Source organism: Grus americana, chromosome 1 (genome assembly GCF_028858705.1).
Source record: "Grus americana isolate bGruAme1 chromosome 1, bGruAme1.mat, whole genome shotgun sequence".
NCBI lineage: Eukaryota > Metazoa > Chordata > Aves > Gruiformes > Gruidae > Grus > Grus americana.
Genome location: NC_072852.1, coordinates 211751382 through 211775047, shown reverse-complemented (window position 1 = coordinate 211775047; position 23666 = coordinate 211751382). Strand labels below are relative to the sequence as shown.

The 23666-nt window shown below is 40.5% G+C and overlaps 1 protein-coding gene across 27 annotated transcripts in view; it reads left to right on the top strand.

Annotated features, from left to right (window-relative positions):
- The window catches only part of DLG2 (discs large MAGUK scaffold protein 2), a 1065252-nt gene that overhangs the window by 1020029 nt on the left and 21557 nt on the right, over positions 1-23666 (top strand). For 17 of the 27 annotated variants that reach the window (XM_054813780.1, XM_054813778.1, XM_054813790.1 and 14 more), the window contains one exon: positions 16729-16828. In XM_054813780.1, coding sequence (XP_054669755.1) covers positions 16729-16828 — 100 coding nt within the window. Of the gene's footprint in view, positions 1-16728; positions 16829-17716; positions 17763-20723; positions 20766-23666 lie in introns of all 27 variants that reach the window. The other 10 variants (XM_054813784.1, XM_054813779.1, XM_054813794.1 and 7 more) reach the window with 2 other exon arrangements.

The following is a 23666-nucleotide window of genomic DNA, read 5'->3' as shown; positions in this document are numbered from 1 at the left end:
ACTCCCCTCATTCACTAAACAGGGAAGAAAAGGCATAACGAAATGCTTGTGGGTCGAGATAAGGACAGGGAGAGATCACTCACTAATTATCGTCACGAGCAAAACAGGCTGAACTTAGAGAGGGAATTCATCTAATTTATTACTAGGCAAAACAGAGTAGAGGAATGAGAAAATAAAATCAACTCTTAAAACACTTCCCCCCACCCCTCCCATCTTCCCGGGCTCAACTTCACTCCCGGCTTCAACCTTCCCCCCCTCAGCAGCACAGGGGGACGAGGAATGGGGGTTACGGTCAGTTCATCTCACGGTGTTTCTGCCGCTTCTTCATCCTCAGGGGGAGGACTCCTCTCATCGTTCCCCTGCTCCAGCATGGAGTCCCTCTCACGGGGTGCAGACCTTCAGGAGCAAACTGCTCCAGCATGGGGTCCCCCATGGGGCCACAAGTCCTGCCAGCAAACCTGCCCTGGCGTGGGCTCCCCTCTTCACGGGTCCACCGGTCCGGCCAGGAACTTGCTCCAGCGTGGGCTTCCCACGGGCCGCAGCCTCCTTCAGGTGCCTCCACCTGCTCCGGCGTGGGGTCCTCCACGGGCTGCAGGTGGAATCGCTACACCCCCTCATCCTTCCTCCATGGGCTGCAGGGGGACAGCCTGCTTCACCGTGGTCTTCACCACGGGCTGCAGGGGGATCTCTGCTCCGGCACCTGGAGCTCCCCCTCCCCCTCCATCTGCACTGACCTTGGTGTCTGCAAAGTTTCTTACATCTTCTCACTCCTCCCTCCGGCTGCAAAAGCTCTATCTCCCCAAGTGTTTTTCTTCTTCTTAAATATGTTATCACAGAGGCGCTGATTGGCTTGGCCTTGGCCAGCAGCGGGCCCGTCTTAGAGCCGGCTGGCATTGGCTCTATCAGACACAGGGGGAGCTTCTAGCAGCTTCTCACAGAAGCCACCCCTGTAGCCCCCCCCGCCACCAAAACCTTGCCACGCAAACCCAACACAATAACACAGTTACAATTTCCTAAGCATTTGCTGTCTCAGTCTGTGGGGCCCACTGGTCTGTGGGCAATCAATGGAAAATAGCACAGCCCAAAGGTTTACGTCTGATATTTATGCTGGAGGAAGCTACAGCGGTTATGTGAGCACAAACTTAATTGAAAAGTATGTTTTATGTTATGTTGAACTCAAGATCACATCCCAAGTATTTTCTGACGCTCACCTTTGCGCCAAAAGGAGCAGAACACGTTCGTAGCTGTGAGCAGGGTTATATATCTGCCAAAGCAGCACGCTGAACTCTTGGTAATTCCCCCTGCCATAGGCTTCAGGCTCAAAGAGATCTAATCCTAAAACCCACAGTGGTTGAGGGCTTTTCAGATTTTTACTGAGTCAAAAAGAATGTCAAACAATGAAGGAAATATTACAGAGGGAAAAGAGATGAGCAAGGAATCTGCTTTTTTCTCAACTACTGTGATTACAACCAGTTTTTCAGGAGACAAAAATAGCATTTCTTTTGCTTTTCTGTCAGATCATATACTCTTTCTTGACTGTCTCTTGAAAATATTTTTGTGGAGGACACTATAGCTCTTGGAAAGACCTTTATCAACACCTTATGTTTTTCTAATATTCATGGATGTTGCCTGTTCACAGAGAAGTGTTGCACTATCTTGAAGCATAATGCTTAGGTAAAAATTAGTGTTATTCAGAGAACTGGGTTTTTTATACCATATGCCTTTTCATTTTACACCTTATTTGGCCAGTGACTCCAGAACATTGTCTTATGGCCAAATACCCAATTTCAGTTCCCAGCAGAATAAATGTCATGCCTCTCACAATCTCTCCATTTTTATGCGTGTGTCAGGGTGCACGGGGAGGGTGTTCACTTCATGGTTAGTGGACTAGTGAGGCTGCTCAGCGGGGTGCTGAACAGGGACGTGGTGCCTGCTGAGGAAGGGCACTGCCCCATCCCTCCAACATCTCTCCCAGCAGCTCTGCTGCACATCAGCAGTGCAGGTCCTGGGCTGTGACCCACACCGTATTGCTCCATCTCTATCCATGAGTCTTTTTTCTATTCAGTTAGCTCATCATCCACAGTTCTTTTCATATTCCAGTCAGATTACCTACATTGCACTCAGCCTGCCCCTTCAAATGCCTCTGAATGTATTTATTATGACAGTCAGAAGCTTGATAGCATTTAATAATATTTCTTATGAGCAGATTCTGTTCACGGATCCCACAGCCCTGCCTGCAATGTAAGGTCACCCTCTTGCTTTATTGTCATGTTAGCAACACTGCACTGAGGCATGAAGAGAAAAAAACTAAAACTGACAGAGATAGAAAACTCGATATTGTGGTGTAAATAAAACCATCTGCATACTCAATGCACCTCTCCTCCAAATGTCAAAATCCAGTGACTGTCAGGACTTGATACATAGGACACATTTTGACAACTTATTAAGTATCTGGAAAAATACCCCAAACAACCCACCTATTTCCAAACAATTTATGCTCTAGACAATCATAGTATTTTCAGCCCTAGTCATCAAATCAGAGAAAAACTTGTCTGTAAGGAACCTTAGGTGGTCACCGAGTCCACCTCCTGCCCTGCGGGTGTCTTCTGTACCTTCTTCCTGTCTCACAGATTTGTCTGATCTCTACCTAAAGACCTGCCACAGCAGAAATTTCATATTCTTCCCAAACAATCTGCTCCAGTCCTTCACTCTTCTCATTATTAGAAATGGCCAAACTGCTGCAGCTTAAGCCTGTTGTTATTTCTTCTTCTATCAAGGTATATGGAGACTGGATTATTTGTCTTCATCTTCCCCACGCAGAATCTGCAGTCACACCCGCCCTGTCTCAGGTACAGCATCTGTGCTAGCAGTTCACCATGGCAGATCTGGGTGTAGCAATGCAGAGAAAAAGGTGATAATCCCAACTGAATCCCTGCTTCTCAGAAATTAGAAAGTATAAAAATGTATTGGACTATCTGGCCTCTTTCTCTGCCAATCAAAGATTGTTTCTAACATGTATCAGTGTTTAACTAGGCTTAAGTTTTCTAAGTATATAGTTTCACCACTTTTAGAATTATAGAATCATAGAATCATAGAATGGTTTGTGTTAGAAGGGACCATAAAGACCATCTAGTTCCAACCCCCCTGCCATGGGCAGGGACACCCTCCACTGCACCACATTGCCCAAAGCCCCATCCAACCTGGCCTTGAACACTTCCAGGGATGGGGCCTCCACAGCTTCTCTGGGCAACCTGTGCCAGGGCCTCACCACCCTCACAGGGAAGAATTTCTTCCTAATATCTAGTCTAAATCAACCCTCCTTCAGCTTAAACCCATTACCCCTTGTCCTGTCACTACACCCCCTGATAAACAGTCCCTCACCAGCTTTCCTGTAGGCCCCTTCAGGTACTGGTAAGCCGCAATTAAATCTCCCCGGAGCCTTCTTTTTTCCAGGCTGAACAACCCCAACTCTGAAGGAGTTCTGTAGTCCATAATCAGAAAGTGTTCCACAAATTCCGTGTATCTTTACCAACTTTTCTTTGCACTCATCTTCTAAAAATATTTGACGTAATAAATAGATTGTGATTATGAATAAAGTGATTGGTACTGAGAAAATAATAGAAGCAGAAGAGAATCTGCAATGTAAGCATGTTTGGAAACCTTGATCTTCACTGTGGAGATAGCTGCTGATTTGGAGAGCCTCCTAACACATGCTCTCCAGTGGGTTACATTGCATGGACAGAGAAAGAGTAGATCCTCTGACATGTCCCAAAAATTGCACTCGTTGACCCCTCAGTTTTCCTTACAAAATCCACTCAATTGCTGAATCATGTTTGTTTTCTGAATTCCCTCCAGTCAGTAGCAAAATGGTAGTGAAAGGAGAGGTACTGGACAAGGAACAGCATTTCTGTCCATGTTGGTGTGTATTTGTCCATGTGTACATGTATGAAAAGAGAAAAAGAGGGACCGCTGCCTCCTTCCCCCCTGCTAAATTTGGTGATCAGAAAATAGCAACAGACGCTGAGTAAAAGATAATGGAAGTGTCAAACACCAGAACGTGTGGGATCACAGGTGGAGTGATTTACTAAGAAGAAGAGAGGTTGAACATAAATTAAGCAGCATACACCTACCTGCAAGGATGATATGGAGGAGGGTTAGTGAAGGTGGTGTAGGCAGTGACACACAATTAAATATTCTTTATTCTTGGTCTCAGCCAGATTTATCCCTCCTTACCAATCTAGCCTGGCTTTTCTGTGTTCTCCCAGTCTTTCTAATTTCTTGTTGCTGTTTAGTGGGAATGGCTGCCTGTGGGGTATTCTTCAAAGAAATCTGAGCACTCTTACTGGACTAAGTGCTCAGCTCAGCTATAAATTGGCCTCCAACTGGTATTCTGACCGTTGCTTAGAAAAATGATGACTTGTGTAGCTGTAATCTTCAGAAACTGGAGGTACATATCCCTGGGAGCAATCTGCCTAGGAGCAACCTCCCTGTGTGTACTTGCCTTCGTAATCCATCCCTTTTATATTTTTTTCTAGGCTGCCACTACTGTAGTTTTTAAGGAGCAACCAGTGAATAATGCAGCTGCAATGTTGTTGTTCTATTTCTATACTTACAGCTATTTTTAAGGACGTTGGGTTAAAGAGGGCAGAGTGAATTAGAGTCAACTCTGCTGCCCAGGATAGCAGCTGGAGGACAATAACCTGGATGCAGTGCAAGATGGGAGCAGCAGGAGAGGGCTGCTGCCCCGGATAGCAGCTGGAGGACAATAACCTGGATGCAGTGCAAGATGGGAGCAGCAGGAGAGGGCTGCTCCACTAGGACCCAAGGGTGACAGCATCCTCACAATGAGGGATGCAGTCCAGGGCAGTCCCAGGGCACGAACACCAAGTCTGGTGGCAACTACCAAGGTTGGTCCACAACCCCATGGTTCTCAGAAAGTCCATAGTGATGAGCCAGGTCCAAAATCAAGCCAGGAAGTCACGTCAGCAAGATGAGGTGGGATGGGTGAGACGCACGGCAGGGCACAGGCAAACCAGCAGCACAGCCCTGGCAAGGACCACAGGCTGTGGGAGTTTATTGAACCTACTAGTCCTGCAAGCACACATCCCACCGATGTGATCCCAGGTGAGATCATGAACAACCAGGATGAACTCGCTGTTTACTTTGCTCTGTGACTATCAAAACACTTTAGTTTGGTCCAGAATTTTCTAGCGTGCCATTCTTTTGACTATTCAAACGGTATTTGTTAGCAGTATGCTGTAGAAGATAGTGTTTTCCTGTAAGTCTCATAGTACCAATTCTGATTCATTTTGACCATAAGGAATAAAATGGCAGTCTTTGCTGTGTAATTAAATTTTAGTTTATAAAGCTTTTTCCATTCCTTGGTGCTATTTCCACTTGCAGTATCAACTGAATTGACTATTCTCTTTTACTTCCATTACATTGTGTTTCTAATATGCTGAAGAGATCAAAGAGCCTTCCCATTAAATGCAGGAGAAGCTGACCTGAGCCCCAGTATGTGTTTTTGCTAAGGACTATTGTATTACTTCAGTCACATTAAAAATAGAAGACATGAAGTAGAGTAAAACATTAGTATATGAATTCCATCCCCCAGACTAGAGACATTTGAAGTGAAACTTTAGATTAGGCAGGCCCTCAAAACCTCACAGTATTTCCACTATGTTCTGATCTGATTCCTAATAACATTTTAGCATTCCCAGTAACATCTATCATCCAGAATGGTTCACAGTATGGCCTTGGCTGTATAAACAAAATGATTCTTCAGTAACACTCCCAACAAACACATTGCAATTTGCCCAAAACAAAAATGTTTTATTGTCTCAGTGCCAGACAATTATTGGACACCCACTGATATTAAAAATAATTTGCTTAGAGTGATAATTCCTAGCTAAAATATGCTTCCATTAGGCATTTATTTATAAGCTTCTGGAAAATGTCTGAGGAGCACATGCAGAGATTGGTCATAATGTTCTAGCTTGGCTTTTACCTGTCACAAAAATATTTTACCTGCACAATTGGAAAGCCTGAAATATGGCTGCTTGAAGAAATATTATTTACACGTGATGTTGGGACAATTCTGTAAATGTTGTAAAACATTAGCTGATTTTTTAAGTATGCATTTACTGTCTCCTAAATGAATATTTCTCCACCTCAAAAAATCCCAAAATGAACAGCTCTTCCTCTCTTCACGGTTAAGAGCACCAACCTGCCACTGTTGTCTAAGAGATGTGATGAATGATGCACTGCCTGTAAAGGGAGCCCGGGGTCCCTACCTCTGCCCCAGGCACATACGAGGTAAATATCTGAAGCTAGGTGCAGCAGATCCCATTTCTGTGAGCCTTAACTGGGTGCACCTTCTAAAACACATAGCAGCCATTTCAAGGCACGCTGAGACATGGTTATGGGCCTTCGGTGCTTCCCAAAGCCCAGGCGTGACAAGGATTTGCAGTCCTTATCTGCTTTATCTTGATCGGACGTGATAATCTAAACTTTAAGAACCACAGGGCCTGATTCAAACTACGCAGTTTAAAAGCCTAACTTAGCCATTTCTTTTGGACTAATCTTTGTGCTAGTAGTTGCAGTGAATAAACTAGGCATTTGTAACAGATATTCTGAATATACTCCTCCGGTACCACTTTGCCAAGTGCAAAATATAAATACTTGGATAGGTTAAGTTAGGTTAGGTTAGGTTAGGCAAAGCTACCTAGAAATGCGCAGCGGGAAGCCCTCTGCTCAGCCCAGCATATAGGTCCTGCGATGTCAATAAGAATTACGCTGCCGCTGTGGAGACGGTGCAGGCTTCTGAACTTCTTTGCTTGTATACCTACAGGCGGAAAAATTACAGACAAGAAAAACCCCTTCTGCTCAGAACTTGGCTTTTTATAGAAAATCATTCTGCATGTCATTTATTTGCCAGAGTTGTGAATCAGTATTTTACTGTGCACTCCCCTGTCTCAGAACGATTGAAATTTGCTTTGCTGTAACTAGAGAATAAGAAGAATTTTTTCATGTGTGCAACTTAAAATAAGTTTGGAAATCATTCATGTAATAAAATTTCTGGGTTTACATCTCCATTACTAATTGACATAAAATCTTTTACAAAACCATTGTTTCTGCGGTATTGGATTTTAGTTGTTAATCTTTAGCAGTCATTCAAGAATGCTTCCTCTGTGATAAAATGGAAATTAATGACCAGGATAAAAAAATAATGGGAAATCATATTGCAAGAATTCCTCACCAACTGGTTCTTATAGGTAGGTCTTTATAAGAAGTCAAAAAAAGCTGGTGGAAATTATTAAAAGCAAATTGCTGAGCAGAGATATTTTCTGCACAAGGACTTTTTATTGGCACAGGGCATTAGTAGGTCTGAAGATATTCTCCAGAGCTTTGGTGTGAAACTGCCCTGCGCAGACAGGAGAAATAAATTGCTTTTCTCCATCTGACTTTGTTGCTGTCTTGCTTCTGGTTTTCTCTCTGTTGGATTTAAGTTCTGGCAAAGGCCGCAAGACCTCAGAAATAGGGATAACATTGAGTATCATGGAAGATTCAGATCTCAGCATCATTCCTGCCAGTGCAGCCTGTATCTTGGAGGAGGCTGCTTCTCGCTATGCTGGAGGAAAAACTGGGTCTCATTTGTCCAGCTGCCCTTGCTCTTTTGTGAATTTTCACATCCTCCACAGTCCCGTCTTCACATTTCAAGACAGCTGGAGCTGGTACCAGGCTGTGGACACTGGCTGCATATCTGTTTTAACCTGATCCCATATTATCGAACTGCCCTGACCGTTTCCCTTGAGCTGAACACATTTTGCTGAGCATTTCTGCAGGTACATTAGAAATACTGCTGTCATCAGCAACTAGTTCACTCATGTGCTGAAGTAATCAAATGAAATTCAGATGATAAAAGAGCACAGAGCCAGGAAAATTTAACTGTACAGTGTCTCGTTGCTCTAGGATATCTTGAGGCACTCCACAAAAACATGCAATAATTTAATAATCATGCCTGTTGGGCCCAGGTCACAGTCAAAAGTAAAGGAAAACAAGTGAGTCTTCAGTTTTAATTTATGTCACAGTAGCAGTGTTGACTCTAGCAGGGAACTGGCATGCCTTAAGGAACCTGGTTTTTTTAAAGAGGTAAAACAGTTCTAGAAATTGTGAAAAATACTGTCAGGTCAAATTTGAGGCTTTTACTCAGCTGAAGCAAAGAAGTATATTTTCATATATTTCTTTTAAAAATCCACTAGAAGTTTTTCTTTCAAATTAAAAAAAATACTACAGTAAAAAAACTTTGGGTCTATTTTCCAGTTTTTTTTTTTTTTTAAAAAAAAAGCCATTTTGCATTTTATTGAGAATTACGAATACTAAATATCTACAACTTGTAAGCACAATGGAATAGAGTAGCAAACATGAGAAATAAAGGCTTTGGTGTTGAACTTAATCCAGATGGTGAAAAATATTTCTGCCTATTGGCAGCTTGTCACTCAAAGAAAATACTGATGGAGTCATTTCTTCAGTTAATGAGCAATTTAAACACATGTAACTCGTAAATTTTCCAGTTTCTTCAACCTCATAATTGTGTAGAGTTTGTTTACAAGATAATATTGTTTCTTAGGTGGCCATAATGTTAGGGACTACATTATCAGTGTTATCTGTCCCACAACAAGTGTCTGCCATCCCTTTGTAGGTAAGAGAAATGTTTAAGAGAGTCACTGACATAAAGATACGTGGTGTAATGTTTAAATTGGCCACAGATTAGATGCAACACACTGAAAAGTTGCTAGCACAGGTAGAATGGCAAAGTTTACAGCTGAGAGTCAATTGCTTTTCTTCTAAGCTGTTCCAGCAGAAATTTGTGCTGAGTTTAACTTCATGTGTGTGCTATTTTTATAACTTGTTGTCTAATGCCCTGAACTAAATGGTAGGAAATTTGCATGTATGTATATGATCCAGTTGAAGAAGTCCTTGCTCATCACAGGGGGGTTGGACTAGATGACCTTTAAAGGTCTCTTCCAACCCAAACCATTCTATGATTCTACGGTTCTATTGATAATGTCATCATTTCTTGGCTTCTATTCTAAACAAGTGGTTGAAAAGAAAAATGTGTAGTATTGGCAATAGATATTGCCAAACAATTAGAACAAAGTTTTCCTCTAGTAAGATTTCACACAAAGCTCCAGAAGAGTGGAGTTAAGCAATAACATTCATCAAGATGATACAGTCTCTGTATTTTGCATCTTTATTCCTGGCTTATTCAAATTCAAGCAGTTCAGTTCTGATTGACTTAGCGACTCACAGGCCATGTTTGGGAGGTTATAGGGACACAGGAACTGCCAACCTGCGTCAAGCCAAAGTCCGTCTAATTTGATATCCCGTCTGTGAGACTGTTAGGGTGATATGCATTACCAGAACATGTAGGAACTTCACCTCCTACAAAAACCTCACACCAGCCTCTTAGAGACTGACTTTGTTTTTGTTTGCCCATGCCTTTATTTTTTTATAATTTTAGCTGTAAGGCCTAAATAATTCAATGTTTCAAATGAAAACCGTGAGCCTGGTATGATTCACTGTCTCCTGAGCCAGATCTTTGCCATAATTCAGCCTGCTGCACCAGTCACCTGTGAGTGCAAACACTCTTCCTTTAACTCAAAAGGGCAGTTCCAGAGATAAGTCTGCTCCAATTATCTTTCAGTGAGTAGTTTGAAGGCACGTAGGTATTGTAAATCTTTCTCCGCTACTACTTCACAAAATAAGAGTAATAAAGGTCTTTATGCAACTTGGGCTTTTTATGCAATTTTCCATTTTATGCAGTAGTTTTACACCTGCACAAGTCAAGTGCACACCACTTGATTGCACAAATAAGTGATTCCACAAAAAATAGTGATAAAGGAGCAAGTTGGGTTTTCTTAACATCACAGATAATTAACACCTCCTGCAGCTTGCTTTATTACTGAGATTAATTCAAAAGATTGCATAGAGACCAAAACCCTCAATTTCATTTGCAAATCTAAAGAAGCACCAGCAGTCATCTGGGAAACAGAGTTAAGAAAAAGATATGAGAAAATATTTGATGAAAACTGAGGAATGAAGATCAAGCTGACAAAGGTCCTACAGGGTAGGAAAATCTGTGGGTCTGGGCCAGCGATCAGACAGTCTCAAATCACTGTTGATAACTGTTCATCACTGTCGATCTCTGAGGCTCTTTCGTCATCATTGTTGCACAAAGGATGCTGAGACAGGTTCACGTGCACAAAGATTTCTTAGCAGTATCAGTAGCTGTATGATGGCATACATCAGCTCTAACAGGGAAAGTTACTTTTTGGAAAAAAAAATAATTAAAAAGAGTAGAGAAAGATTTGGGACAACATTGCCAAAGATCGAATACGCTTTCTAACTCCAGAGACAGCCTTGAGAAAGGAGAGGAAGACCATCACACCACCCATATGACTGTAGTGAGCCAGACTACGTCAAATCCCGCGCTGGACCCCAGCACAGCTCCGTGATGCTGGATCTGTGAGCATCTCATCACAGGAACACGGGCATTAGCCCTGGGAGAGGCTTATTGTTCAGCTCTTTTCCCTTCACCACCCCCTTCTCTCCCAGCTCTGCAGTGTTATTCCCCATAGTACTTAAGATTAGCAGATTTGTTTTAAATGTGAAAAATGATCTAGGCTTTTCCACTTCCCTTGGGGCAGATTATTCTACATCCAAATTGATTTCACTGTCAAGGAGCTTTGCCCTTTCTTATTTTCACACTATTAATTTCAGTGTTACAGCTTGAACAAATCCTTCCCACTCTCTTTGTGTACAACTTTCAGATACTTGTAAATGACCTTGGCTGTCACGTCCACAAGGTTTTTACGTTGGCGTTTCAATCCTGCCAACAATGATGCAATGTAAATTAGCACAGATGAGCACTCCCTTTTTAATGTGATTCGTACCTTGCACCAAGTTAAATACGTGTTTGCAGAATTGGAAATACCACTGTTCCACGCTTTCTTGAAAGTCTACTAGTCTTTCTGTTCCCCCGGTAGTTTGTGTTGGTTTTAACTGTTGTTTTGTTAGGAATTAAAATTGAGTTGCTGGCTGACAAATGACATCGTTAATTCAGTCTTTCAAAAAGATTAGTAAAATTTCATATCTATGAATACTAAACAACACTGCCCTTGTCTGTAGAAGCTAGACAGCATGGAGTTTTTAATCAGGCTTGTACTTTTTCATTTTGGATTTCCAAGATCCAAATCTCTCTGCAGCTTCGTGGGAAAACTAAGCAAGCAGAGTGATCTTCATCTGAACTGCTTCTCACCCAGTTTGTTCTCACTTACCAAAACAGATCATGATGTAAAAATTCAATAAGGAATGATGGAGCGGGGGGAGGAAATACTTGCAGTATCTAAGAAAATTTAGGGTTGAACTTAAAAGAAGAGGGACATCCATCCATCTCATAAAAAGACAAAGAGAAATTGGCAGGTGTTGCTTGCCAGAATATAACTGGGTGGTCAGACTGAGAATGAAAGGTACGTGTCTTAAAGAATATACTGTGTGGTCACTATACACCCAGGCTTACAGTTGCCACTAACAACTTCTTAGCTTATCTTCTGCATGTCTGCAGAGACATCATTAAGAGCTTTCTGTGTGTGTGAACCCAGTCCGTGGCCAAGTTTGTGGTTACACCAGGAAAGCAAGAACAGTTCAGTAGCACTGGCTTTCTTCTAGACTTGGTCAAGTAGCTTAACCTCAGTATACTTCATTGTCTTTCTTAATAAAAGAAACTACCGTGGCCTCTGTGATAGTATCCACCAGGTCATAGCTTTGACTTAGTCCCCACAAAGTGCCTGCAAGGAGAGCAGATGGGACAATGAGGCAGAAGATCCCAAAGTGTGTTTTGACCCATGTTCCCCAGACCATGCTGCCATGCTAACTGCAAAACCGCTTTTCACATAAAGCCAATGTACTAACACAGGATTCTCTTCAGGAGTTTGTTCTGGAGACTTCAGATTCATCGGTGCTAGGTGAGAAGCCCACTATAAAAGCAGAGAGGTGATATATATGTTTAAAAGGAGAAATAACACTATCTGTTACAGTCCAAAACTTTTCTTTCTCATGTCAGTGCAACTTTTCGGTATGATGGGAGAGATTTAACATGTAGAGATTTAACAGTGTTTGAGTGTCCAAACCTTTATTAAAGTCAGTGTTCAAACACAGTAAAAGAAAGTCCCTAATACAAAAAGTGTGAATTAAATATAGAGAAAAGGATTGCAGGGACATAAAGTTGATGATAAATTTTGTAGATTTTTGTAGAATGTTGTATAAGTAAGGGCTTTTCATTTAAGTTAGGTCAAAATCAGATATTAAAGGAGAAGAATAAAAAAAAAAAGAAAATCCATGGCAGATAAGAAGCAGTAAAATGAATGAACTTCTCATATACACTGCTAGACCAATCTCAAACAAGACTGACATAGATAATCATATAATATAAAAACTAGGCCAAAGCTTAGCTCAAACCTGCCTAAAAATAGGTGTTAAATGAAATTCATCTGCACCCTGTATAAAAGAATTTCACAACAAGTGCTCTGGAACAGCTTTTTCGCAGGTGATGCCCAGATGCTGGTTCCCAGCTCATGACTGAGGATTAACATCAGTGGAATGAAATAGCAAAATAAAGCATTCACAATGTATTTGGGAGTTGAATGGCTTTTAGAAGATATAGATGCTTTTAGAGCTTTTAGAGCATCACAAGAAATCTTTCCCCAACCTATAAGGCTCTTCCACAAAGTATAAAGAAGACAACCTCTGTCAAGAGCACATCTGCACTAAACAGTATGGGCTGGATCAGCTACATTGTGGAAAAAAATTGGGAAGAAGCTCAAAGTAAACAATGCTATAGTTGCCTGTTGCAGTACAACTGCCAAATTACTGATGCACTCTTCTTTGTGATGTTTACCACTACAAAGCAAATTTTGAAATTGGATTGCTTATTCAATGTTACCTGAAAATTTCCTTTAAAAAACCACTATCCTGTTAGCAGATGAGTAACATATATATGTCTGCTTCACCGAGGGAAAAGCATTTCAAATACAAAAATGATGTTGACACAAAAAAAAAACCCCAAACCAACCACCGAAGGGAGTTCTTAAGGAGAAGAAACACACAGTGTCTTAATGTCTGTCACAACCAGGGAGGGTCGGTGTGTGTAAGCCAGGCTTACATAACTGGGGACATGTGGGGGTAGTTGGTCAAGCAAGAGTGCACGTCACAATTTTTATCTGGCTTCTTCAAAACACAGTCTATGCCTACGTAGTATCAAACAAGAATTCAAACCAGGACATCGGTGAAAGCTTTTCTCCCCTTTTTTTTTTTCTGAGAAAACACACTTTTTTTTTTCGTCGCAGTTCAAATGTAATGATGAATCACCTCACTGTTCAGTTGTCAGTACTTGAAAATGTCATTTGCTTTTTAGTCTTAGGCACTTGTCTGTATAAAATCCCTGCTAATGCCAACTCCTAGGTTAGTGGTAGTCTGTGTGAACCAACAGCAGCCAGGTATAAAAGCGATCTATTGTACATGCATTCACAGAGACCAAAATGCCAGAGTTGTTTGCCATTACAGAATTTTACAATATTCATGGCAAAGAAATTGTGAATTATACAGGAATCCATTTTCAGGCACTTTTTCACTGACTTTCAGAAACTCCGCTTGCATAAATACTGTTGAAGCAAGCCTAAGCTGCGTGCAACTTTTGCATCAGGCCGAGAGATGTAGGCAAATACCTTTCTCCCATCGATCCTACAGCTATTTCACAGCTCTCTGGCAGCATGGGGAGCCCCTGTGAAAACTGGCTCCAGAATATTTGAGAGGTCTCAAAGATTCCATTTTATAGAAATCAAATCCGTCAAAACCATACATCTGAATTCTGCAGTTTAACCCTACCACCGTTCCTCACGTGCATGATCCTTCCTTAAAAGAGAAAATATGTTCTCAGGGTTGGTCTCTACTCCTCTGCCAACAGAACAAAATCTGGAATTAACAGAGTGTGTCCACTAAAAACATGATCTTGTTCTGTATGAGTCTCCCTCGCGTCTCTTTGCCAACCCCCATATCTCTATACGTGAGAAAGGTATATCGTGTTATCTGTGAGAAGCATATTGCTCACTATCTGCAGGATTTCATATCCTTAAGGTGGAGACCATCAGCCTGATTTTAATCACATTTATATTGGATACAAAACCAAAATCAAGGCTCCTGTCTTTGGTTTCTTGTGAAGCAACATGCACGTAATTTAGAAGAAAATAATTACTTGGTAAGCCCCTTCAGTTAATACTGAGGACTAATTATTTCTATAAGTTTGCAGGATCAGACCCATTTTAGTGTTTTTTAATATTTTACAGGGTTTTTTGTTATTTTAAATATAAAACCTATGACTACACTGTGATGATATAGATGATCATTAACATGAATATACACATTGATTAATCTATAGAAGTATTACCACATGCATAAACATATTTGGTTATGGACATTAATAAACTAGGAGTCAGCTTTATTTTAGGAACAAGGCTTTTTACTGGTGTAAATGCAGTGCCACAGTTGGACTAATAGTCACCTGCTATGAATTGCCAGATTTGCATTGTCCAAATTGAGGTGGAACAATATCTTCTTGGATAGGCAACCCAGTATTTGAAATTGCAGGAGGAGAAAAAGGTTATATAACACTATAGTATATCTGTCTTATTTGGAACATACTGTTAGATCTTGCATAAGCTTGAAAAAAATATATGCTTTTCTGGTGAAAATGGACTTTCTGAAGTTTTTGCTCTAGACTGTTGGGGGAAAAATTGAAAAAGAATACTTATAAGTGTTATGTATCATATAATCTCTGTGAAACACAGCATATTTATTTATCAATTTGATAACATTCTCTTTAATTCCAAAGTGAATGGCATTTGGTAATGAAGTGATTGTCATTTTAAAACTCCTTTGGTTTTTGAGGTGCTATTGTGTATATATAATTTTTTTTTTCCCTTTTAAAGTGTAATGCCTTTACTATTACTATGTCAAATTCAGATGAATCATAACAAACAACATTTTCACAATGGGAAATGTTAACATGCTAATTCCTTTCTTTGGAAAAATAAAAGAAATGATCACAGAAAACACATTTTAATTTAATTATATCCTTTAGGTCATTAAAGTGATGTAATGTGCATGTCAGTCCTCTTTTCATCCACAGATTACTTTAATCCTTCATGTGCATTTTTTTTTTCTTCTGGCTTTCTTTCATATTTGCTTTGTTTTGAAATTGCATGCTGTCTGGATTATTTGTGCATGACCTCCACATTAATTTCACATTCAATGTTTACATACTCTGAGAGATTTTCATGGATCATTTATTCTACATGTGCATTTTTTTCCTTTGTTTTCAGTTACTGAACTTTAAATATGCTTGAAATGTAAAAGTGGCATGAAACTTTCGTGACACAAGTAGACAACTATCTTAATAGAGATTTTCAGCACCTAACTTCACATCTTTCAGAAACACGTATTCTAAATCACATTTTATGCTATGCTTCCAAAATGTAAGAAAATTAATTATGTTCTGAAATTCTAAATCTATTCAATTTCAGAATTGGAGCCAAATACAGGTTACATTTCATTCCAGCAAAGACGAACACATGAGATGACTGGTCCTTTAAATGACTTGAGAAGGTCGCTGCTCTCTTGCAGGTGATCACTTGCAAAGTCCTGTGTCTGGGCATTGCGTATGTTCAGTATAGGATACCGTGTGGGACATGGTCTGATGGACAACACAGATCACTTCATATAAGCATTCCCTCTGGAAATGACAGCTTCTCTCAATTGACTATATAGGGACCCTAATTCCCCATTTAGTGTCTGAAATAGATGTCCCAAGCAGGCATATCCTGCTTTTACATAGTACAGTGCTATGAGCCCTTGCGACTGTCTATAAAGTCGAAGGTCTTATGTAAGAAAAACAATTTCTTCCATATTGATTCTCCATTCAAAGAATTAAAGCAATATATGGTGCTCAACATGCAACGAAATCTGTTTATCAGCAGAATTCCATCTCTAAATCATATAAAACTAAAAGCATATCCAGAGGAATCTAATGAGTAAATGTACATGTATAAAATAAGTATTTTGTTTCTAAATTATGCAGAAAAAAAAGCATTAAAGCACACTTAAGAAGTTTTCAATTAAGAGGCCAAATAAAACACCATGAAATCAGCAACAGTTCCCAGAAAAAAATATTTTAATTGGTGTAGGGCTGAATTCACGAACCTACTACAAGCGAATCAAAAGCTTCCGCTTCCCTCTTTACAGCCTATTCTTTTTCAGCCAGTGAATTAATTCTGTGCACAGTCTGCTATGATTAGAGATGAGTGGCTTGATCTCAAAGCATGCTGAGCCATCTGTAGCCCTTCATCTGAAGAAGACAAACACGATAGTTTCCAAATACGGAGCTGAAGGTTGTGATTTGAGACCTCTGTAATCAGATCGATCCAGTCTCCAGGGGCTTTGCCTTCAACCTGCAGACCTCACCGCAATCACCTCTGATTCTTTGCAGCCACTTGGTTTGGAGTGATTTGAGTCACTACAGTTCTCTCCACTTTTACAAACTAGTTGTTTTGTCAGCATGAGTGTGACAACAATTAGACGTCCCTGTTTTTGCCCCATGCCTTTTCTCCTTCACAGTCATTCAATGACAAGCGTAAAAAGAACTTCATCTTTTCACGAAAATTCCCATTCTACAAGAGCAAGGAGCAGAGTGAGCAGGAAACAAGTGATCCAGAACGTAAGTAACCTCTTGGAGACGATGCCACATGCAGCAGCACAAAAAATGGGTGACGCGCATGATACCAGTATCCCACACATCTAGGCAAATATCTGTCGTAGGCAGGCAGGAGAGGTATTACTACTGTGACCAATGTGTGACTGCAGTTTGGATCCAGCTGGTCCTTCCTTCCCTGGAAACATCCTTTTCAGAAGAATAAAACAGTGACCTTAACTTTTGGAAGAGCAAATGTGGCTCCTTGAAGTTTTTGTGGCACCTGTCATAAATCCAAACTTGTCTCTGATTAAATATTCCCAGATCAGAACTGGCTCAAAGTAATGCACATGTGATTTCTTTCACAATACTAAACTATTACTTTTTAAAAGGTCTGCTCTAATCTCTTTTTTGCCTTTGACATTCTCCAAGTTGATTGCCATGGGCAGCTTCACTGAAAGTTTAACAATTAAATGAAGCATTCGTGCTAACAGCTTAAAGAAGCAAATCAGATCTTGGAATGTGTACCTCCCCGAGCATTTACTGCTTGCTTAAATTGTATAGAGAACCAGCATTATTAAAAATATATGCTGGATCCCAAATATTCATTTTTGTCCTTAATAATTCTCTCCTAAACTTATCTGGTGAGGATCATTTCTGGGACTTGATTTATCTGGTTGTTCCTTCTTCCTCACAGCTCCAAAAGCCATGTATCATGGTCACTGCTTCTTTAATTGGCTGCATTCCCATAGAATATGGGTTTAAAGTTGTTTCAGAAAGAAAAAGCAGGGATCCAGATTGCTCAATCAACATGGTCAGTCATGGTAGTATCCATTTCAACTCCACTGACTTCTTCCTTCCTCTTCTGCGGCTGTTCTTCCTTTCTCATTGCTCTCTCTGGGGACTTCCGTGCAGGACATCCCCGGATTAGGTGACGACGGTTATGGAACAAAGACTCTGAGTAAGTTCCCAGGAATGGTCACTGTAAATCTTTTTTTGTTTTGTTTTGTTTTGGCTTCTGTTCCTTCTCTGAGGACCCTCCACTCCTAGCATGCACAAGATAGAGTTTTATTTGTTACCCAGCTGTGAATGCATTAAAAATGTTTCAATCGTTTTGTTCTGCATGACGATATTAAATAACATACAGTGTATCAAGCAGACACTTTCACTTCTTTTGTAATAACACCTTTTGTTTCCGACAGTATGTTATTGTTCCCATCATGGCAGTTCTGTAGAGAAGCATTCCTAGAACTCGTTTTGCTGCCTAGACTGTTCTTTTCAGCAGCAATCCCTCCCTCTCCATCTAAAGGGAAAGTTAAACATTTTAACTTGATCACATCCTGAGGAGATCAATAGAAAATTATTTTATGCTGTTGCTTCTGCATTTTCAGCTTTTTGCATGGGAGTGTTTGTTACTTTGCTGGATTTTAGATTAGTATTTGTTATTCATGGAAGAAGTCATTTGCAGGCTAGAGAAGACCATGCCTTCTCCAAAGTTAATTTTGGATCCATTTCACCATTAGCAACCTATGCTCTGTCATACAACCTTAATCAATTTCTTTTTCTGATGCAGCAATCCTGTCTCAAGACTTGGCATTGCAGAATGTGTAACGTGTCAGATAATTGTTCAGAAACAATTTTGCTTCCTCGAAAGTTAGACCAGGAAAATTGTATAGAGTGAAATATTTGCAGCTGATTTCTGTATAAATAGCCACATTATATTCTGTATTCAGAGCGAAATAATTTAAACAAAATGCCACTTGCATGTGTTTGGCTGCTTCTTCCTCAGTTCTTATTCTTTTTCTTAAGCGCCAAGTAATTGGAGCAAAATGTGTGTGAATGCTAACGCTGCATCGCCTACTGTTTTGTATGTGCTTTTTAATTGCAGGAATGCACATCCGTGCACACAATTTTAGAGATTATTCTGTTTCTGACTGATTTCTTGAAGGGACATTTTAATGGTTTAACTTTAAGCCATACAGTAGCTCGCAATTTAAAGATGAAAGCTTCATCTCTTGTAAGAACAGTTCTGCAAGACTAGTTTTGTCAGTTGTAGATAGCAAATGTCGCTGCCACCTGAATTTTAACTATTCTGCTACTTAAAGTGTCATAGCAGCTTATTAGCAACAAATACTGATCCTTCCCTGCATAAAGAGAGGTAGAAGACTTCTGATCTCATAACCCTTCTGAATATCTGTGTCTTTACAAAGACAAATCTCCGTAACATCCAACCATTTGAAAAGAGATAACTGAATTCTGCAAATTGCTAATGGAAAAGTAGCACAGAGGTATTATATAGGCTCTAGTTTCTCTATTAATATTGCACCTAGCTTTCAATTACCATCACACCCCTAGACATTCCCACCCATCCAAATTTCACTAATATTCAACTCAGATATACTTTTTAATGACAGTTCTTACTATGAAGGATATTTTTTCCTGTTTAATAAAGTTCTTCAGTGTCCTGTATAGCGTACACTGTTTTCTTCAAAATGTAAGTTTATTTTTTTAAAGCTTCTTACTAAGCCCAAGATCAAAGTTTTCCATTACTATTTTCATCAGATATCATCCCCTCTCATTTCTGCTGCTCCAGTAACCCCATCAGTCCAAGTCCATGAACCCTAAGCCATTAGATTGCTATGTGGGGCAAACACAGCACCTTGCAGAGAAAAGGTGGTCTTGGCACAGTTGCCATAGTGATCCTTCATGACATCCATGTATCGTCTACTCTGGGTTCATCCCAGGGGATTCTTGGCTTTTATGAGTTCCTTCTTTCACTGGGAATGTTTAGAGGCAGTTGCAGGTGAGTGCAACCCACAGCCTAATCTGCCCACTGGTTTAATGACAAATGTTGGACCAACTTTGGCTCCTGGTGTTTGTCAGGAGGTGATTTATTTGTACCCATTGTCCATTTAACCATTGTGTCTTTCTCATTAACCCAGGGTGGCTCCCCACTGTATAGACATTATACCATCGGCTTCTAAATGTCCTGGGCCAGCTGAAAAGTTTCAACTGTCAAATGATCTTTCAGGTGCAAAGTAATCAGCATTTCTTCTTCAAACCTCCATTTAATGTGGTTCTGCAGACCTCTGGCAACAATATAGCATGGTCTGACCATAGTCTGCTGACTACAGTTTGGGAACAGCAACTTCACAAAATATAGATTGCACCTTTCTTTAAATAATATGATAATAGAAACAGGACACCAGACTTGCCAAACCACAAGTCTGACCCATCATCATAGTGCTTATATTCCTATTCACCCATCCAGACTGGTCTGGTAAAAGTTTTCATACTATAATTCAAATCCTGAGGCTAGACAATGTCTGAAAAAAGATTTCTTCTATTATTTTTTTTTTTTTTAAGTTTTGTCATTGGCTTTGTCTTCTTTTTTTTGGACAGGCTAAAATAGATATAGTTACAATATTTGATATCAAAACCATTTTCATGTTAATTTTTTAACCCTTTGGGATAGTGCACAGTGATTAAAGATGGACACAGGTTAGAAGTTTAGCAGGAATAGTTCCAATGCATTAATGATGCATGTTACTGATGAATAATGTGCAGAATAATATGAACAGCCACTCAAGTTTCATGAAATTACTCAAGACATCCAGTGAGATGCAAGTGGACCACAATATACTTTGAAATTAAGTTGTCTGAGATGTCATTAACTGTCTCATGAAGAAAAGACACGGCTTTGCCATGACGCATGTTATATAGTCTCTTTCTGCAATGCCACAAGAGAGAAAGCTTTCATTTTACCTGTGTAAATTATCTGAGAGTTTTCAGGTGATGTCACTGCATAGTTTTTATTTCCTCTCCGCACAACTACCTTTGCATGACTGTGGCAGTTCTTTTAAGTTTCTGCAGCTCTGTGGTGCTTGGTTATGTTCTTTAATTTGCTGTACTGTTCTTGCAGAACATGTTTCTTCTAATGCCAGCGATAGTGAAAGTAGCTACAGTAAGTTACTGCTTTCATTAGAGTCCTTTTACTTTGCATTGCTTGTTCTGTTTCTTTTATTTTGTTTCTCTCCTTGCTACTCTTTTGTTAATGTTAAAAAGACGGTTGGAGCAAATGGCTTGGAATTCAAATTTACGATCACATCTTGAGTGCAAAGCTGTAAAAGAAAACTGGCAACCCTTAGAAGAGAAGGGAGGAAGGTTGTTATTGGGGATGTATTCTGGGACATAAAACCAAACCTGGCTTTGCGTAGCCTGTGAAAGTCAGGATTATTTGGCTTAGTGACAAGAAGTTTATTTCAGCAGGGAGGGGGCAGGTTCCTGATGATTTTTAAGGAGTAGAATTACTCCATAGCTGTAGTCAAATCTGCAAAAGGCATCCTCTTTATGAGGTCACAATTTTTACTTGCATTTCTGCATGCCTGTATGAAGGGCTAAAAAATAGTCCCCGAAATTTTGTTGAGCCCCTACTTTTGGCAATACAGGTTTCTTAATGCATATTGAAGTCTTCAAAAAAGGTAAGATGGACCTTCACCCCTTAGGCACTGCCACTGAGTGTCATTGATTCCCTGTAAGTGGAGGTCCCAACCCTGCAACCTGATTTGGGTGGAATTACAGACTCCATGTGGTCATATAGCCGAGAGGCAGATTGTGTAATTATTAGTAATACTCAAAAATTGAACTAATATAACTATTTTTCTGGAAGTGTTGAAAAGCAAAAAAATAAGGCGTTAAATAAATGACTGGAAATGTAATAAAAGGTAATTAAAATGATAGATTGCTTACTAAATCACCCAGTTGTTTGATTTTTTTCAAGCCATTTGCTTAGCAAATCAACTTTTCCACCAGTCACTCAGCACTTGTGCTAAGCACCCACATACATTCAGGTAATCATTGGTATCATACTTCATATTTACTAGTCTTGATATAGTGCATAGCAGTTGAGCTCTGTTAATAAACACTGGTTTGTTTCAGTAAAACAGCTAATCTTATGCAATTCAGAAATGGTAAATTAGTTTGTATTCTCTTGTATTACAAAGGTTTTCTTGGAAAGCAATTGCCAGAGTCACAAGAAAACAGTGGGTGCTCTTGAACTGCCAAGATCCAATTCTGAATGCTTTATTTTTAATGTGTCCTCTACTGAGGAGCAGAGGAGGATTTTACATTTGAAATATAAGATGCTCTTTCCCAGACTGACTTTACAATCAGGAATGAGTCTATAGGTTAAATTTTCAAAAGTTTGCATGAGTCAAGTCTCCTCCAGGTGTGTTTATTTCAGGGTGAGCTCAGGGTAAAAGCCCAGAGGAGAATCTAGGCTGGTGGTTGAGCACATCCCATGCCTGATGTACTGTCCCAAACAGAAGACTTAACAGGGGTGCCCAGTTCCAGCCAAACATTTGGAGCAGATCCACAATAGCTAGTTTCTAAACTTCATCATAAGACAGGCCAGGTAGCCAGTTCCTCGCTGGATGTGCAATGGCTTGAAACAAAGTGTATATTTTGAGGTGCAAGAAAGGCGACAGAAATGGTTTGGGGAAGTTAGTTGGGACATAGACACTTGGAAGGAAGAGTAGTGTTGGGGTAACCACTGCCCATGACAGGCACTCTCCTTCTAGAGTGGTTTCCATCTGGGCAAGCTCCTGTCTCACCCCAGCAGCATCCAGCCTACATGCTGTTGGCTGGAGCTCCTCACACACTCCTGGTATGTCCATCAGCTGCTGCCTGGTGGAGAAGATGCAGGCAGGGCTTCCTTCTCTGCCTCTGGGAGAGCTATGTTGTTTTGCAGCAGAGGAAGCCAATCTTAGGTTATGCCAAATGAAGGTGGCTTTAAAATCCAGGACCTGGTGCCTAAAGGGCCTATTTTCACTTGCTAAGGATTCATTGGTATGTGCTGACATGACATTTGAAGGCATGACCTTGGGCAACTAGCAGCTTTGGTTACCAGCTGGAAATTACAGTTTCAGATGGCCATGATGGCATATCAACTCTAACCTGACTGTGTGTTCAATTACTACATGGCCATGGTATATCAGCATATCTCCTGTGGGGACTTAAAGCCCTCCTGAGTCCAGCTGGTTACTCTCTGGATCTCCAGGATACCCTGTGTCAACAGTACGTCCCATTGCACAGCTCATTGCAACAAATCTCCCCTAGAAAAATTGTGAGTCAGGAACAGAGAGGAATCAGACAGAGAAGAACAAGAGGTGGATGGTCAGAGAGAGCAGTCAACAAATTGTGAGGGTTTGGAGATCAGAGAGATGAAGCCTGTCATGAAAAAGTTGTCTGATTTCACTGCAGTTCGGACCTTGTGGGACTGTTGAGAGAGGACACTGCACAGTAGAAGCCTATCAATATCCCTTACATGGGAAGAATAATTATCAGACCTAGTCTGTGAACATTTCCTAAAGACGTATTCCTCACTGCCTATTTATTCATTTATTTATTGCTAATGAAAGGAAAAAAATAATAGGTGCTCGGACTAAAGGTAATTCCTGGTAGAATAAGACAGCATGCAATTATTATTTCTGCTCTTCTTATTTGTATCTGGGTAGCTGGGAACAGGATCTGTCAGTCACTGCTACATAACCAACTTTGGTTTAACTCCATTTGGAGCCAGCCATGTTGCAAAGCTGTTCTTCAGTGTGATGTAGTGCCACCTTGAGCAGAATTTGTGTGTTCAAGGTGGGGGTCTAAAGAGGGATCTGGACAGGCTGGAACAATGGGCCAAGGTTCAACAAGGCTCAGTGCCAGCTCCTGCACTTGGGTCACAACAACCCCAGGCAACGCTGCCCAGTGGAAAAGGACCTGGGGGTGGTGGTCGACAGCCAGCTGAACATGAGCCAGCAGTGTGCCCAGGTGGCCAAGAAGGCCAACAGCATTCTCGCTTGTATCAGAAATAGTG